This window comes from Eptesicus fuscus, chromosome 4 (genome assembly GCF_027574615.1).
Source record: "Eptesicus fuscus isolate TK198812 chromosome 4, DD_ASM_mEF_20220401, whole genome shotgun sequence".
Lineage (NCBI taxonomy): Eukaryota > Metazoa > Chordata > Mammalia > Chiroptera > Vespertilionidae > Eptesicus > Eptesicus fuscus.
In genome coordinates, this window is record NC_072476.1 from 31,449,308 (window position 1) to 31,466,491 (window position 17,184).

The 17,184-nt window shown below is 41.9% G+C and overlaps 1 protein-coding gene across 2 annotated transcripts in view; it reads left to right on the plus strand.

Annotated features, from left to right (window-relative positions):
- The window catches only part of LOC103286027 (NADPH--cytochrome P450 reductase), a 61,387-nt gene that overhangs the window by 12,378 nt on the left and 31,825 nt on the right, over positions 1 to 17,184 (plus strand). Inside the window, exons 1-2 of one of the 2 annotated variants that reach the window (XM_054714855.1) lie at positions 11,951 to 11,973; positions 16,432 to 16,623. In XM_054714855.1, the coding sequence (XP_054570830.1) occupies positions 16,445 to 16,623 (179 nt within the window). In that variant the 5' untranslated portion in view covers positions 11,951 to 11,973; positions 16,432 to 16,444. Of the gene's footprint in view, positions 1 to 11,950; positions 11,974 to 16,431; positions 16,624 to 17,184 lie in introns of those variants that run through there. The other variant, XM_028145306.2, reaches the window with a different exon arrangement.

Below are 17,184 nucleotides of genomic sequence, written 5' to 3' on the forward strand. Positions count from 1 at the left end.
GCATATCTCTTCAGTAGGCAGATATTATTCTTGGCTCTTTATTCTGAAATTGTTTCAGATTTACAGAGAAGTTGCCAAAATAATCCAAAGAATTCTTGAATACTCTTCAATTAAAATTCCAAAGTATTAACATTATTCTGTGTTTGCTTTATCATTTTCTCTGTCTATACATGTTTTTAAACATTTTTTCTTGACCTACTTGAGATATGGTGCTCATTTATTCCTAAGTACTTCATTGTTTGTTTTCTAAAAATCAAGGTCATTTTCTTACATAATCATAGTACAATAATCAGTATCAGGAAATGAACATTGAAAATACTATATTGTCTAATCATAGAGGTGTTTTTTTTTTTTCAAATTTTGCCACTAATGTCTTATAACAAAAGAAAAACAATTTTTTTTCCTAGTCCAAGATTTCATTTAACTGTAATCACTTTTTAGTTTTCTTTGATGTAGACTGATTCCTCAGTCTTTTTCTGTCTTTTATGACCTTGACATTTTTGAAAAAGTCATGCCATTTCTTTGTAGAATATTCCTCAGTTTGGATTTGTCTGATGTTTTTTCATGATAAGATTAAGGTTATGTATTTTTGGCAGGATATCACAGAAATGGTATTGTGTACTTAGGAACACAGGAACATCATCATATCAGGTGGCAGGTGATGTCACTTTTCCCCAATATTAGAGCTGTTAAGTTTGATCACTTATGGTGGTGTCAGCCAGGTTCTCCATTATGAAATTCTATTTTCCCCTATGTAATCAATCAGTTTCTCATCAAACGTTTACCCACAAGTTTTAGCATTCATAATTCTTTTTTTTAACATTTTTTTTTTTATTGATTTCAGAGAGGAAGGAAGAGGGAGAGAAAGATAGAAACATCAATGATGAGAGAGAATCATTGATTGGCTGCCTCCTGCACGCCCCCCAATGGGGATCAAGCCTGCCACCCGGGCATGTGCCCTTGACCAGAATCGAACCTGAGACCCTTCTATCCACTGAGCCAAACCGGCTAGGGCTAGCATTCACAATTCTTGTCTGAGATAGTTATAACTATGGTGGTTGCTGATAAGTGGTTTTCTGTCTTTCATTTCTTCTACATTTATTAGCTGCCATTCTTCTGTAATGAAGAACTTTCTCTTTTTGCCCATGTATTTATTCATCTATATATTTATCTCAGTATTGACTCATAGGTTATTTTTTTAATCCTATGGGTTATAATCTGTCACTATGTTCTTTATGTTCAAATCGTCCCAGATTTGGCCAGTGAGTCAACCCCCCCATCCTCATAGATTTCTATGTCCTTTGGACATGTCCTGTCATTACTCAAGCCCTTCCCTATTCTTTAGCACAGCAAAATGCTTCAGGTTTATTCACTACTTTTCCTTCCCTAGTTCTGGAGTCAGCCATTTTTCCAAGGAGCCCTGGTTCCTTTAGATGGAGAATGGCTTAGAAACCAAGATGGCTCCTTGTTCCTGAGTAAGTCTAGGCCCTCTCAGCAGACAAAACTAGGAAATACACATAATCATATACATATGTCTAGATCTATCTTAATATATTTTAAAAAAACATTGTGCACATGGATACCTCCAATTTCAGTCCAACACCACAGGGTTCATTTCTCATTCTCTTTCCATATTTGTAACTTCCTTCTTCAGTATGCAATCCAGCTCCCATATATTTATTTTTAGTTTCCAAAGTAGCACATGAATATCAGATGTCTCATTATAGAAGGACAGACAAAGCAAAGCTCTCTTTACATACCCACCACCCCAATCATATTCTAGACATTCAGGAAATCACCATTATATTGTACCTATCCTCTCGGATCATTTTCTGGAGAAATATGTAATTTTCCTTTTATTTCACTAATTGCTTCATAATGAGGATATGACTTTCTTTTTTATTTAATGTGTTTTGGCAGTCTAATGTGCCATTAATTTCATCTAATTATTTTTAACTACTGCACAGCATTCTATAATTTGGATTGAAAACATAGCAGTGCTGCAGTGAACATGTCACTGGCCCAGTGAGAGGCACATTACAAGAAGAGAATCCCTGGTCCTGGGGACCAGGGTGTGTGTGGTTTTTTCCCATAAGAAAATAGCTTTAAGAATATTTTTCTGATTAGGTAAATAACACATGCTTATTATTTTTTTAAAAAAAGCTGTAAGTAATACATTAAACATAAAGTGGGGGAAAAATAAACTCTCACCCCTGATGCAATATTTTTGTGATGATCCTTTTATATATCATCTTTTGCATACACATACATAAATATTTTCATCATTGGGGCCATAGCATATATGCTATTGTATTTTAGACGCTTACTTATTTTGCAGTAACTTGTGTATAGTAAGTTTCACAAACCTTCAATGTACAGCTTCATGAATTTTTACATAGATCAGCTCCCCCTGTAACTACCCTGGAAGTACCAGGTCAAGATACACATTGTCCAGCATGCCAGAAGCTTCCCTTTTGTTTCCTACTCATGACCCTTGCTTCAAAGATAACCACTATTCTGATATCTATAATCATAGATTACTTTTGTCTATTCTTGAAGTTAAACTATAAATGGTTGGTACTTTTTCATGTTTGACTTCTCTCATTCAGTATTACATCTGTTGAGATTCATTGTATTATTGCATGTAGCAGTAGGTCATTTGTATTCATAGCATAGCTGCAGCTACTTAATTTTTGGTTGTTGTTTCTTTCTTATTCAGAACTTTTAGTAGTAACAGCTACATTTATTACCTACTCTGGGCTAGGTACTGCTCTAAACCTTTACAAATGCAGCTTACTTAACCCTCACAATAACCCAATTAAGTGAGTACTGTTATTGTAATAACATGTACATGACTCTATCAGGTTGAAATAGTTCTCTATTATTCCCAGTCTACCCAGTGTTTTCATCATGAATGGATGTTGAAATTTGTTAGATACTATTTCTCCATCTATTAAGATGATCATATGGGGTTTTTTAAGCCTATTTGAGTAAATTACATTCTTTTTGAATATCAAACCAACCTTTATTCCTGTAGTAAACTCCATTTGATCATAATGTAGTATCTTTTTTATAAGTTGTAGTATCTTTTTAAATTTGCTAATATTTTAGATTTTTGCATCTATGTTTTAAGGTATGTTGGTTTGTAGTTGTTGTTTTTTGTTTTCTTTTTGGTACTACCTTTGTCTGGTTTTGGTATCAGGGTAACACAGGCCTCATAAAATGAGTTGGAAAATCTATTTCTGACAGGTGTTATATATAGTTGGTATTATTTCTTCCTTAAATGTTTAATAGAATTTACCAGTGCTATCTGCTCCTGGTATTCATTTTTGGTGAAGTGTTTTAACAGTGGAATTTGGATTATTTTAAACTTTTCAGGTTACTTATTTTTCTTGGGTGAGCTCTGAAAGTGTGTGCTTATAAAGAAATTTGTCCTTCCCATACTAGCAGTTAGCAGCTGTGCATCACTGCAGGTTGCCCAGGACCAAACCAGAGAGAGTCGGACCTGCATTACCACCATTTGTCCACCATCCAGAACTGAAATGTCAGTGCTGACATGTACACATAAGGAACTGTTGGACATTGAAATTGGGTCTCAAAAGAACTGTTGGCCCAGAAAGAAACTCACTACAGACCGATTCATTTGCCTGTCACCATAACCATTATTGCTTGTCTCATTTTCGGTTCTTATAAGTGTATTTCTAATAGCACATGATCTCACTCATCTAGAGGAAATAATGAACAACATAGACTGATGAACAAGAACAGACCCAGAAACAAGGAGGCATCGATCAGACTGTCGGGCCTCAGAGGGAGGGTAGGGAAGGGTGGGATTAAAGGGGGAGAGATCAACCAAAGGACTTGTGTGCAAGCATATGAGCCTAACCAGCGGTTAAGGACAACAGGGGGGTGGGGGCATGTGTGGGGCGGGGTGTGGGATGGGAATGGGGGGATGAGGACAAATATGTGATACCTTAATCAATAAAGAAATTTAAAAAAAAGAAATTTGTCCATTTCATCTAAGTTATCAAATGTTAGCATAATGTTCATAATTTCCCATGTTACCATAGTAATGTCTCTAGAATCTAATGATGTCCCTCTTTTATTCCCTATGTTAGTAATTTATGTCCCCCCCTCTTTTTTTCTTATCAGCTTGGCTAGAGATTGATCCTATATGTAGACAACGTATCTAGCAAGAGTTTTATAAATTCAAATCTAGTTGAGAATTTAAGGAATTTTTTTAGAGAGAAAATCTTTTTTATTTAAAGATGCTTGTATTAATATTATTTAGGGAGGAAATCAGAATGGACTTCAGAAGTAGACACACATTTTATTTATTTATTTATTTATTTTTGTAGACACATATTTTAATTCAGTCTCTACAACTTACCATATCACACAAACCATTTAAACTGATCTGAGCATTGAACTCATCATTTTAGGCCATAATATTAATTTCAGTGGAGGTGGCTGACATAGTAACATACATACACCCAAGAAGTGCCAGGCCCCATGCTTGCTTATAATGGGCAACCACTGCTACTCTTATTTAACAAAGTGAGGAATTGGAAACAACCCTGCTAAAATTGCCCATTTATGGAGTATTCCCCCATTTTCCTGGGACAGGTTACTTACTTCTCTATCCTCACAGCACTGTGATTTTATTGCATTTCTCACATTTGACTGCAGTGTTTTCTGTGTTTCCTTGACCAGATTGTGAACTTTTGCACAGCAGAGCTGTGCTTTTCTCTCTCGTGCCCATATATATTTATGTGATCAAAAATATTTCAATGAATGAAGAATAGGGAAGTAATTAAGTAAATAATGGTACATCAAATCAGTGGACTATTGGACAGCCAAAGGAAATATCCTCATAAAGGGTCCTCTAACAGCATGAAAAAAAATGCTTATAAAACAGAATACATTTTCTTTGTTTTAAAGTTCCCTTTTTTAAAAGTATTTTTTTTAATTGATTTCAGAGAGGAAGGAAGAGGAAGAGAGAGATAGAACATCAATGATGAGAGAGAATCATTGATTGGCTGCATCCTGCACAACCCACACTGGGGATCGAGCCTGCAACCCGGGCATGTGCCCTTGACCGAATCGAACCTAGGACCCTTCAGTCCGTAGGCCGACGCTCTATCCACTGAGCCAAACTGGCTAGGGCCATTTTCTTTGTTTTATGTATGAGTGCATGTATATGTGTGTGTATAATATATTTATGTATGGAAAAAAAAGAAAGAAAACACTAGAGAGAAACACTATGTGGGTGATCAGTTTCTGGCCTGGCCTTTTTTTTTTTTTTTTTAATTTATTGAATTCAGAGAGGAAGAGAGAAGGAGAGACTGATAGAAACATCAATGATGAGAGAGAATCATTTTTAAAAATATATATATTTTATTGATTTTTTAAAAAATATATTTTATTGATTTTTTACAGAGAGGAAGAGAGAGGGATAGAGAGTTAGAAACATCGATGAGAGAGAAACATCGATCAGCTGCCTCTTGCACACACACCACTGGGGATGTGCCCGCAACCAAGGTACATGCCCTACACTGGAATCGAACCCGGGACCCTTGAGTCCGCAGGCCGACGCTCTATCCACTGAGCCACACCGGTTTCGGCTATTTTATTGATTTTTTACAGAGAGGAAAGGAGAGGGATAGAGAGTTAGAAACATCGATGAGAGAGAAACATCGATTCAACTGCCTCTTGCACACTCTCCACTGGGGATGTGCCCGCAACCAAGGTACATGCCCTTGACTGGAATCGAACCTGAGACCCTTGAGTCTGCAGGCTGACGCTCTATCCACTGAGCCAAACCGGTTAGGGCGAGAGAGAATCATTGATCGGATGCCTCCTGCACGCCCCCCACTGGGGATTGAGCCTGCAACCTGGGCATGTGCCCTTGGCCGGAATCATACCTGGGACCCTTCACAGGTCAATGCTCTATTCACTGAGCCAAACAGACTAGGGCTGGCCTGGCTTTCAATCAAATATTTGAGCAGGGTGAGACAAGGCTGGGAAGTGGTGGCTGTGCAGGAAGAGTCTGGAAATTCTGGCACAAATGGTTGTTGAGGTGCCTGAGTCCTGCATTCCTTTTCCTCTCTGTCACTGTTTGCAGATACCGAGTCCTCCCCCTTGGAGCCAGAAGGAGCAGTGAAAGTACCATTAGGGAGCAGCATCTGTGCAGCCCGAGTTGTGTCTTTTTTATTTATTAATTTTGAGGTGGGGGGGGGGGAGGAAGAGAGAGAGAGAGAGAGATATATGGATTTGTTGTTCCACTTATTTATGCATTCTTTGGTTGTTTCTTGTATGTGCCTGGACCAGGGATCAAACCTGCAACCTTGGTATACTGAGAGAACGCTTTATTAACCAACTGAGCTACTCAGCCAGGGCCTGGAGTTGGGTTTTAAAGACATAATTAGGACATGATAATGGTGTGCTGGGGGGAGCCAGGCCATTTACCCGGTAAGAAGCTCCTTGATAACGCTGAGACAACTCTGTGTGAAGCACAGACTGTTGTTAGGACCAGTTTGTGTTTTTTTTTTAAATTAAATTAAGTTTTATTTTATTTCCATCATCATTTATCCTCCTATACCCTCTACCACTTCCACCCACCTCCCTCCCCCCAGCCCCCAGTCACCACACTGTTGTCTATATCCATGAGTGCTTTGTCTTGTTTTTCTTTTTTTGCTCAGTCCCTCCCTGCTTCCTGCCAACCCCCACCCTGAGAGCTGTCAGCCTGCTCTCTATCTATGAGTCTGTCTCTGTTTTGCAAGGTAGTTTAGTTTGTTCATTAAATTCTACATATAGTGAAATCATATGGTACTTGTCTTTCTCTGACTGGCTTATTTCACTTAGCATAAGGTTCTCCAGATCCATCCACAATGTTGCTAAGGGTAAAATTTTCTTCTTCTTTTTTTACAGCTGAGTAGTATTCCATTGTGTACTAGTAAATGTACCCTAGCTATTTTATCCACTCATCTACTGATGGACACTTGGGCTGCTTCCAAATCTTGGCTATTGTAAATAACATTGCAGTGAACATAGGGTGCATATATTCTTTCGAATTAGTGTTTTGGGTTTCTTTGGATAAATTCCCAGAAGTGGAATCACTGGGTCATAAGGCAGCTCCATTTTTAATTTTTTGAGGTAACTCCATACTGCTTTCCACAGTGGCTGTACCCGTTTGTATTCCCCACCAACAGTGCACAAAGGATCCCTTTTCTCCATCCTAACCAACACTTGTTGTTGATGGTAGCCATTCTGACAGGTGTAAGGTGATATCTCATTGTGGTTTTAATTTGCATTTCTCTGATGGTTAGTAACATTGAGCATCTTTTCATGTCTATTGGTCATCTGTATGACCTCTTTGGAAAAGTGTCTATTCAGGTCCTTTGCTCATTTTTTAATTGGGTTTTTTTTGTGTTGAGTTTTATAAGTTCCTATAAATTTTGGATATTAATCCCTTATCAGGGGAATATGTTCTCCCATTCAGTTGTTTGTCTTTTCATTTTGTTGGTGGTTTCCTTAATTGAGCAAAAACATATGGGACCAGTTTTTTAAATAAAAGAGTTAGTACTTCACCCTTCCTGCCATTTTCATTTTCAGAGATCTATCCTAAGCCTCTTTCCTGGGGCATTAGGATATGCTATGGGATCACATATCACTGTGGAATGTCTGTCATTGTGTCCTTGCTTTCCATAGCTCTTATTTAATGTAAACTGAAAGAGAGAGAGAGAGAGATTTCATTCAGAGTGTTCAATGCAAGAGATCCAGGAGTCAGCATTTAAGTATTAAAGGTCAGAGCCTTGGGGTTTCCCTCAACATTGTTACCAATCAGCCAGTTCCATTTAATGAACATTAATTTGGTGGGTCTGTGTCCCAGGCCCCTAGGATGGCAGGTACTCTCTCTGTCATTAAACTCAGATCACCCAGCCTTCTGTTGGCACATTTGCTAAGATAGGGGTCCATGCCTCATAGCAGTTTGTTCTTTTTCCAGGCACCTTTGTCAGAAAGCTCTTCTTACAGAGTGTATACAACTCTTCCCTCCATCACCAGGCTCCACTTCTGCACTTTGGGGCCTCTCCTTTCTCTGTTTTCTGACTACCCAAAGAAGGTATCAGCTGCCTCTGACTCTACTTTTCCTTAGAATAGTAAACTTTCCAGTTCTTTACTGTTTCTCACGTGACATGTTTTGGGACTGCCCCATCCTGGGAACTCTTTCTGGTTGTGTTCCAGTTTGTCCTTGATGCTACATGTGGAGTCATCTGTACCTCTACTAATGAGCCCTTAGTGCACATTCACTTTGGGAGGTCATATGGACCTTGGCCCATCTCATTCTCATTTCTGTAAAACGGGGAGGGTGCATCATTGTCTGTGCCACAGGCTTGCTGCGTGTGTGTTGTGGGGGGAGGAGGGGTGTCGGGTCTGATTGCTCTCTAAGGGTTCTTGTCAGACTGTCATCCCTTATTCCTGCTGATGTACTAGAGGCAGAAGCAGCCTTCAGAACTGGTCTTACCAGAACCTGAGTAAATTAAGGCAAGTCTCAAATTTGTGTTTCTCTTTGCCTTATTTGTATTCAAACTTAATTGAGACAAAGGGATGGTCAGGAGGATGAAGTTGTGTTAGAAAAACCCAGTCTTCCCTCCTGAGTCTTTCCTTTACTCTCACACTACTACCACAATCGCAACCCTTCATTTTCTGTGACAACAGCTGGGAGTCCTACAATTTAACTCAATTCTGACATTGTCTACCTGCAGATATATCATCAGATCCCATAAGACCACCCTGTCAGATGCCAGTTGCAAGTCTAAGTGCTAGTGACCGAAGGCTATCAATGGGGGTTCTAATGACCTCCTCCTTGGGTTCAGTTAATTTGCTAGAGTGGCTCACAGAACTCAGGAAAACAGTTACTTACCTTAACCAGTTTATTGAAGGATATAGTAAAGGGTGTAGATGTACAGCCAGCTGAAGAGGTTCATAGGACAAGGTGTGAGGGGGTCCTGAGTGCAGGAGCTTCTGTCCTGTGGAAGTGGGAGTATGTCACCTCAGGATGTGGATGTGTTCACTGACCTGGAGGTCTCAAACTCCATACTATTGGAATTTTATGGAGGCTTCATCACATAGGCATCATCAATTATTAACTCCATTTTCTGGAGATTGAGGGTTGGGGCTGAAAATCCCCAGCTTCTAATCATGACTGTGTCTTTCTGGTGACCAGGAGACATCCAGGAGCTGCCTCATTAGAACAGAAGATACTTCTATCACTCAGGAAATTCCAAGGGTTTTAGGAGCTGTTCCAGGAACCAGAGACAGAGACCAATATATATTTTCTATTCTCTCACAGAACTCCTCTGAAGTATCTTGTGCCCATAAATTGCCCTGTGCTGACTTTTAATAATATTACTAAGTTATATCCACAAAAGGCTCTGGAGTATGTTGCCAAGGGCTTAAGGCATCTGTGGGTTCACCCCACATGGTGTTCAGGCTAAGTGGCCAAGGCTCCAGAAAGACTGATTGAAACAAGCCTGCAAGGCTCTCCACGACCAGCTGCAGTTCCGGTTCCACAAATTGTCAGCTCATTTTGTGCTGAGTGATGCTGGCTCTTCTGTCTGGTTCTCGCCAAGTCATGCTTTCACAGATCCAGCTTTCACAATACCAGTCATGTGTCTCCAGATCACACTCATAAGCTGTTATGTAGGGGAAAGGTTGTTAGTTAGAGGCATTTGAGCATCTGCTGTGGAGCATTGGCCTGAACGTGTTCTCGTCTAGACTGCCTTGGTCAAGGCTCTGTGACTTACTGATATCATGACGTGGTGCAAGCACCAGTGTATGGCAATACCATCCTATGGCATAGTTCTTTCTAATCATGTCACACCCTTTCCCTATCGTCACTGTCTACCCAGGACCCAAAGACTTTAGACACATAGAGGGCTCCTGGGTCCTGGTCTCAGTCTCATTTAAAAGACTCATCTCTTACCACCCTTACATCCACACATATAAATGCATCCCATTGTGCTACACTTGAATTACACCAAATTCTGTAGCCATTTTTCTTTCATGGTTAGGCCTTGATACATGCTAATTCTGTTGGGGATTTCTCTTATCTCCCTTATCTGATTTGTGGACTGTTTCATTTTTCATGACCCAGCTCAGATGCTAGTATAACTTCTTTGACTGTTTTGGACCATCTTACTTTCTTTGTCCTCAGACCTCTATTCTCTCCCCCCCACCCCCACCCCCCAGGCTTCCCCATGGCATTGCAACTGTTGGGCTATGCCTATGAATGACAGCAGTGAATTGGTGCTCTCCATCCCCCACCAGTGTGGTGGCAGAGGAGGCCTGAAAAAGAAGATTTAAATAAAAAGAGAGGATACAATAAAAAATCACTCACTAGCCCTGGCCAGTGTGCATCAGTTGGTTACAGGATGGCCCTGAACACTGAAAGGTTGTGAGTTTGATTCCCAGGTAGGCACATACCTAGGTTGCAGGTTCAGTCCCCAGTCAGGGCTCATGTGGGAAGGCAACCGATCAATGTTTCTCTCTCCATCTCTCTAAAATCAATAAGCATGTTGTCGGGTGAGGATTAAAACAAAAGAAATCACTTACCATACTAAGAACTATGAGGTTCTCAACTTGACTGGAAAAAGATAATCAACAGATGCCAACATCAATGTGATACAGATGTTGGAATCATACAAGATATAAAGAAGACCCAAACAGACATCCTAGAACTGAAAAATACAATACTGAAAAATAAAAAACCTCAATGGATGGCTCCACCATAGAATGGAGAAGACAGGAAATCATCAGTGAACTTGAAGATAGAACAGTAGAAATTGCCAATCTGAACAACAGAGAGACTAGACTGATAAAATTGAAGAGTCCAGCAGGTGTGGCTCAGTGGTTGAGCATCGGCCCATGAACCAGGAGGTCATGGTTCAATTCCTGGTCAGAGCACATGCCAGGGTTGCAGACTCAATCCCCAATAGGGGATGTACAGGAGGCAGCCAATCTATGATCATCTCTCATCATTGATGTTTCTCTCTCTCCCTCTCACTAAAATCAACTAAAAAATATTTTTTTAAAAAACTGAACAGAGCCTCAGGAGCTTATGGGACTAATAAACATTTATGTCATCATAGTCCCAGAAAGAGAGGAGAAAGAGGGTGGGCTGAAAAAGTATTTGAAGAAATAATGGCTGAAAAGTCCTCAAATCTACAAATTCAAGAAGCTGAGAAAATCCCAAAGAGGATAAACCAAAGAAATCCACACCAACCACATCTCAGTTTGGATGATGAACTTCATGGACACTAGCTAGAGAGGAATCTATTCCAAATGCCCTTTTGAGCACTGCTCTTTAGCAGGCTGCCTTGGGAAAGGTACCCTGAGCACCTCTCAGTTTCTGGAGGATGAGTTTTAGGCAAGAGCAGTCTTTATTTCCTTGAGGATTTTCCCTCACCTTAAAGCTACTAAACCTTGGCAGAGGTTTTGGGCCTGGGCAGACTGTTCTCACTGCAGCTGGGGGGTGGATGCCAGACTCATCTGGGCTGCCTCCGGGTAACAGTGACTGTTTGCTGCTGGGTGATTTGCATGCTGAAGGGGACGACTAAATTGCTTGCTCACTTCCTTCTTGCTGCATCAGGTGATGGGCTCACTCTGATGTCAGTGCCGGGTTGGTTGACCAGTCTTGTTTATTGACCAGAAGTTGAATATAGTAAATGAAAGCCACAATGCTTCATGGAAGGTGATTTTACTCTTTGATATTGTAAACAGTTGGATGGGGAAAGGGACCTTCTGTTCTTACCTTGTTTGTTCTTTCAGAAGCTGGTGAAGGTCCACCATTGCCCCTGACTGTAAATAAATAAATAAAGGAAGGGTTCTAGAGTAGCTGGGTTGGCAATACAGATTACGGAGTGGCTTTATAATCTGAAAAGCACAATACAGATGCGCCGTTAGAACACAGAGGTCAGTGATTTGTTCATCTCTTCTGCATTGTGGTGGGCTGCCTGCTGGCTGGTGCTGGGACTGTGTAGTTGCTAACCTTGGCCCATTAGTGGAAACTGGCTGGCTATTTAAATTCAGGAGGAATAGTGTCTGTCTATCTCTGCCCTTTTCTGTCTTTTATAATAAAAAACTTATGTGTAGACCTAATTTATAATAAAATACCAAGTCAGATCTGTTCTCTTTGGAGTGGTCTTTCCATATACCCCCTTTTCTGTGCCTAATTTTACAGATGGGGACATCAAAACCTACTGCCCTTAAGAGATTTACAGAGGCTCAGCCAGTTGATGGCAGGGGTGTGGCAAGACTCTGGTCTAGTTAATAAATTACTCTTTCTCTTTTCTCATGTCCATTTCTCTCTCTCTCTCTCTCTCTCTCTCTCTCTCTCTCTCTCTCTCTCTCTCTCCCTCCCTCCCTCCCTCCCTCCCTTCCTCCCTTCCTCTTTTCTTCTGTTGCTGACAAATCTTACCTTTGACCCCATGAGCTCAGCACGTGGAAAGAAGAAATTACTCACAGGGCAGAAAGATCACACAGGGCTTCCAAAGTCTCCTTGGAGTGCCTGCGGGGACCTCAGATAGTCTTATGGTCACCCTGTCACACTGAAATGGAGGACACTTGTCAGGCAGGACATCAAAAAATTTCCCATCAAAATATGTCACACAGCAGAGGAGAGTGACTGTCATAGGATCTTTGTTCCCAGACTACTGAGGCCCCGACAGTAAACCTCCAGAGGTGCCTAATTTTCCAGTGCAGTGGAAGTCCACATTAGTGAAAGCCCACATCTGTCCACGTTAGTACTGTCTTGGGATAGTTCAGTTTCAATGTTAGATCTACATTTCTTTTGATAACTTGTGTCTTTGCAAAGGGTTTTTAGTGGTTGTTTAGACTTGACTACTTCCCATATGGAACTATTAGGTATTGATTTGGGCCTAGAATACCCCCAAAATTTTACTGAGATACCAGGGATTCCATGAATTGAGAGAGTTTGGGAGCCTCTGTCCCATTGCCAAATTTCATTTAAATCTATAATCTTCAAGTTAACGATTGATGTAAATTTTACATTCTGTGGCATAATGTATTTATTGACTGCCTTCGCTCATTCCATGGGTAGTTAGTGAGCACTGGATTATGTGTCAAGTAATTTGCTAGGAAAGTGTGACCCGTAGAAGTGACATTTATGCTGAGGTCTGAAGACTGAGTAAGAAACAACTAGAAGAAGAACATTTCAGGCACAAAACGACTCTGGAGCAGGGATACAAAGATGCAGGCTGGAGATGTGTGTGCTTCCGTGTGAAAATAATGGTTTAAGTAGATCATAATAATGGTTTAACAGCTTATTCACAGCTTCAGACCCCAGGAACGATGCTCTGTGTCCTAGTGTAGGAAGTGTGGGGCCAAGGTTTTTTCCCCAAGTTCCTTCCTTCTTGCCAGCCTGCCAGCCCTTCCTTCCCACCATGTGCCAGATTCAGAGGTGCCCATGAGTGTATTCTTCCCTCAGGAGTTCACAGCAGAGCAAGGAAGAGATATGTGTTCAACATGTCTTTCTTCTCGGATGCGTACGAAACATAGCCCTTCCCTGGGAAGCCGTAGTTTTGCCACTTGGCAAGGTGCTTACCCATTTGGATCCTCCAATTCCGCATTGCAGATCAGCCTCAGATAAATGTTCGCCAGCTGTTTTCCAGCGCTCCTCCGTAGCTCTTGTCTGTCTGAAGTTTCAAACTTCAGAGTCAGAGCTGCTGGGGACATTCTCAGTTTTGTCGAGACCCCACATCTGTGTGCTGACAGTGGCCAGTGTACTGATGGGGGGGCTTCAGGAGGAATAGTGTCTGTCTATCTCTGCCCCTTTCTGTCTCCCTACCTGCTACAGGGAGTCAGTTACATTTCCAGTGGGAGTGCCTACTTATTTTCACTGTTGGGGGCAGAAATTTCTGGTGGTCTGACTCTGAACTAAGACAGAGAGGCCTGAGATATTGCAAGAATCAGTAAGTGCAGGTATTAGAGACAGCAAGAGTGAAGAAGAGTGGACATAACTTCACAAACTGTGTTCTAATGACGCATCTGTATTGTGCTTTTCAGATTATAAAACCACTCCGTAATCTGTATTGCCAACCCAGCTACTCTAGAACCCTTCCTTTATTTATTTACAAGTTGATACTCGGTGCTCATTATCTGTCAGGCTGTGAACAAAGTGCAGTCCCTGCCCTTGTGGGCTAAGCCTGTTTTCAGGGAGATGGCCAGTGGAAAAACATGTGTCAAGTAGTGATCTGTCTTGTGAGGGGGCAAGGGAAGGAAGAGGGACCAGATATGATAGTGAGGCCAAGTCTCTCTCAGGTGGTTATAGTTGAGACTTGAATGAAGAGAGAGAACCCTGGGCAACATGTTAACATGTGCATAGGCCTTGAGACATAAGGGGGTTTGGAGAGTAGCATGGAGGCCAGTGTGACTGGTGAAGTGTGAGGAAAGGGCAGAGTAGTAAGAAACGTGGGGAGGGGCCAGATCATACAATGCTCATTGGGAAAGACTTCAGATTTTGTACTAAGTATGAAGCCATTTAAGAGTTTTGATTAGGGAAGTGACAAGATCTGACTTACTTTTTCCAAAGGATCCCTCCGGCTACTGTGTGGAGAAGGGCTTGTTGGGAGTTTCTTGCAGTGGTCTGGGTGGATTGAACCCAAACATTATTAAAATAATGGGATTGTATGAGTGCCGATGTGCAGTCTCCTTAGCCCTCCAATGCACCATTGCTTTGAAACCACCTACCAGGAATGAGCTTTCTCTTTTGAGTTGTACAATCAACTTACATACCTATCAACAGTTTTAGATTTAGTTACCCCTTGGTAAAGAAGGGGGCTGGGTGGCATGAGTTAGAAGGGCAGAAGGACAGGAAGCAGAAGTCCATTTACTACTGCTTTGTGAGGCATGCCAAGTGCGGGCTTTCCCATGGCAGCACATTAGTCCTGACCAGAACCCCCTGCTGGTTTCACCAGAGCTCTGAGTGTCTGCTGCCTCATGATTTTGTGGTCCTCCCAGAATCCAGCCCAACAGGTCCTCCCTCCATGGTTTTGTGAGAGCTTGGCAGAAGGCTTTGGGCATGACAGATAACACGACTCAGTTGGATAAAAAGATGACTAACACTGAATAAATATTGAATGTGTTTATAAGTTAATACTTAAACAGTCCTCTCTGTGGGCACTGGAGTTGAGTTTGTCCTTTAACATAAGATATCAAAAGGGATGAGTTGAGTTTATCTCAGGAGCTCAGACATTAGAAAGCACCTCAGATTAATAAAGCAAAGAATGAAGTTTGAGGGCCCATTCTGAATAACCCATTCCCAACAAGTTGCAGAAGGGAAGGGCTGATGTCAGGAGCCCTCAGTTGTTAGGGTGCTCTAGTTGCTCAGGGCCAGCCCGGTGGTTTCCTGGAGGCAGTGGCAGCTAACGGAAGTCAGATATGTAGCAATCTCCTATTGCCTGAGTTGCTGAGATATGACAGGCATTTCTAACTAAGTCTGGAAGCCATGCTTGTGGTGAAAGCAACCCAGTTGGTAAAAGCCGTGATTGCAAAATGGAATGATGCAATTCCAGAGCTGAGCCTAGCCTCGGTAGGTGGCAGAAGTGGGCTGCTGAGGTTTCTGGTACTCTTACTTTGGTCTTTGTTGACTCATATAACATCCACCTGTATGTCAGGTTTCAGTGGTGGAAGAACCAGTTGAGCATCTTTCAAGGAAACTAAGAGGGTTGATGTATTGATAGGTTCCCCATGACCATCCTCTGGTTTAGTGATTCACCAGGACTCATAGAACTCAGAAAAGCTGTTTTACTCCCAGTTATGGTTTATTATGGCAGAAGGGTACAGACTAAAGTCAGCGAAGGAAAAGGCTTCATAGGGTGGAGAAACCAGGAAATCTGTCTTTGTAGCTTCCAGTTGTCTTCTCTCAGGAGTGACACGGACAGCTCTTAATTCCCCCAGCAACTGTGTGTGGCAATGCATATGAAGTATATATCACCAGCTGGGGAAGCTCACTTGATCCTTGGTGTCCAGGTTTTGTTTTTTTGTGTGTGTGTCTTTTTTTCATGGTTTTTTGGTCAGTCTTTTTGGCATGGAGCGTCAGTATCTCTAATCTTAATCTCCAGCACTCCAGAGGTCAGACTGATACAATGTGATTCAGAGTCCCAGGTATTCACCTTAAATGACATTGCTGCCTAAACTATCTGTGTATACAGAGAAACTCTCACCAGGCAACATATACCAAGGGCTCAGAGGTTATTCCCCAGGAGCCAGCAGCTCCTACCCTGATGCTTGGCCTGTTGCTGCAGCCCATGGGCATGAGGCCCAGGCTGAAGCTGTCAGGGGTCCCCCCAGCATGCCTCAGGTGGACCCTACTCCTCCCTGCTGACGTCTGTTATTTCTCTCTTCCCACAGTTTCGTGATCAACATGGGCGACTCCAACACAGATACCAGCGCCACCGGATCTGAGACTGTGGCTGAGGAAGTGTCTCTTTTCAGCATGACGGACATGATTCTGTTTTCACTCATTGTGGGTCTCCTGACCTACTGGTTCTTCTTCAGAAAGAAAAAAGACGAAATCCCCGAGTTCACCAAAATTCAAGCCATGTAAGTGATGCTGTCGGGATCTCTCTTCCTCAGCATTCTAGAGCTCTGGGATGTTTCTGGCCCAAGCAGCATTCTGTACTTGGGCCTCGGTCAGGAGTGAGCCAGCCGAGAGCGACACAGGTTCCCTGAGGCATCTGGGGATGAGTCTTGGCTTTTGCCTTATTGGTAGACTGTGCTTCAAATCTTTTTTCATGTTTACACAGCACTTTAGAGTTATGTCTGTCTTATTTGAACTTCACAGGGACCATTCAGAGTAGAAGGCACCATTTTACCGATAGATAACCTGAGGCTCAGTGATGTTACAGATGCTGCCCGGGATCATCTGCACAAGGCAGAGCTGGAACTGGCACCTTCCCAGCCTGTGATCTTTCTGTTTACCCGCAAGATGATGAGACCTTGTTTCTTGTCTTCTTGAAGGAAAGATTTCAGACAAGAGACAAAATGCAGCAAAGCAAGCAAGAATTTATTGGCTACAGCAAAAACACACTTGGGACAGTGAAATAAGGAAGGGCATAAGTTGGGGGTGTGGGGAGCTGCTTTAGCTCACTGGGAAGTCAGAGT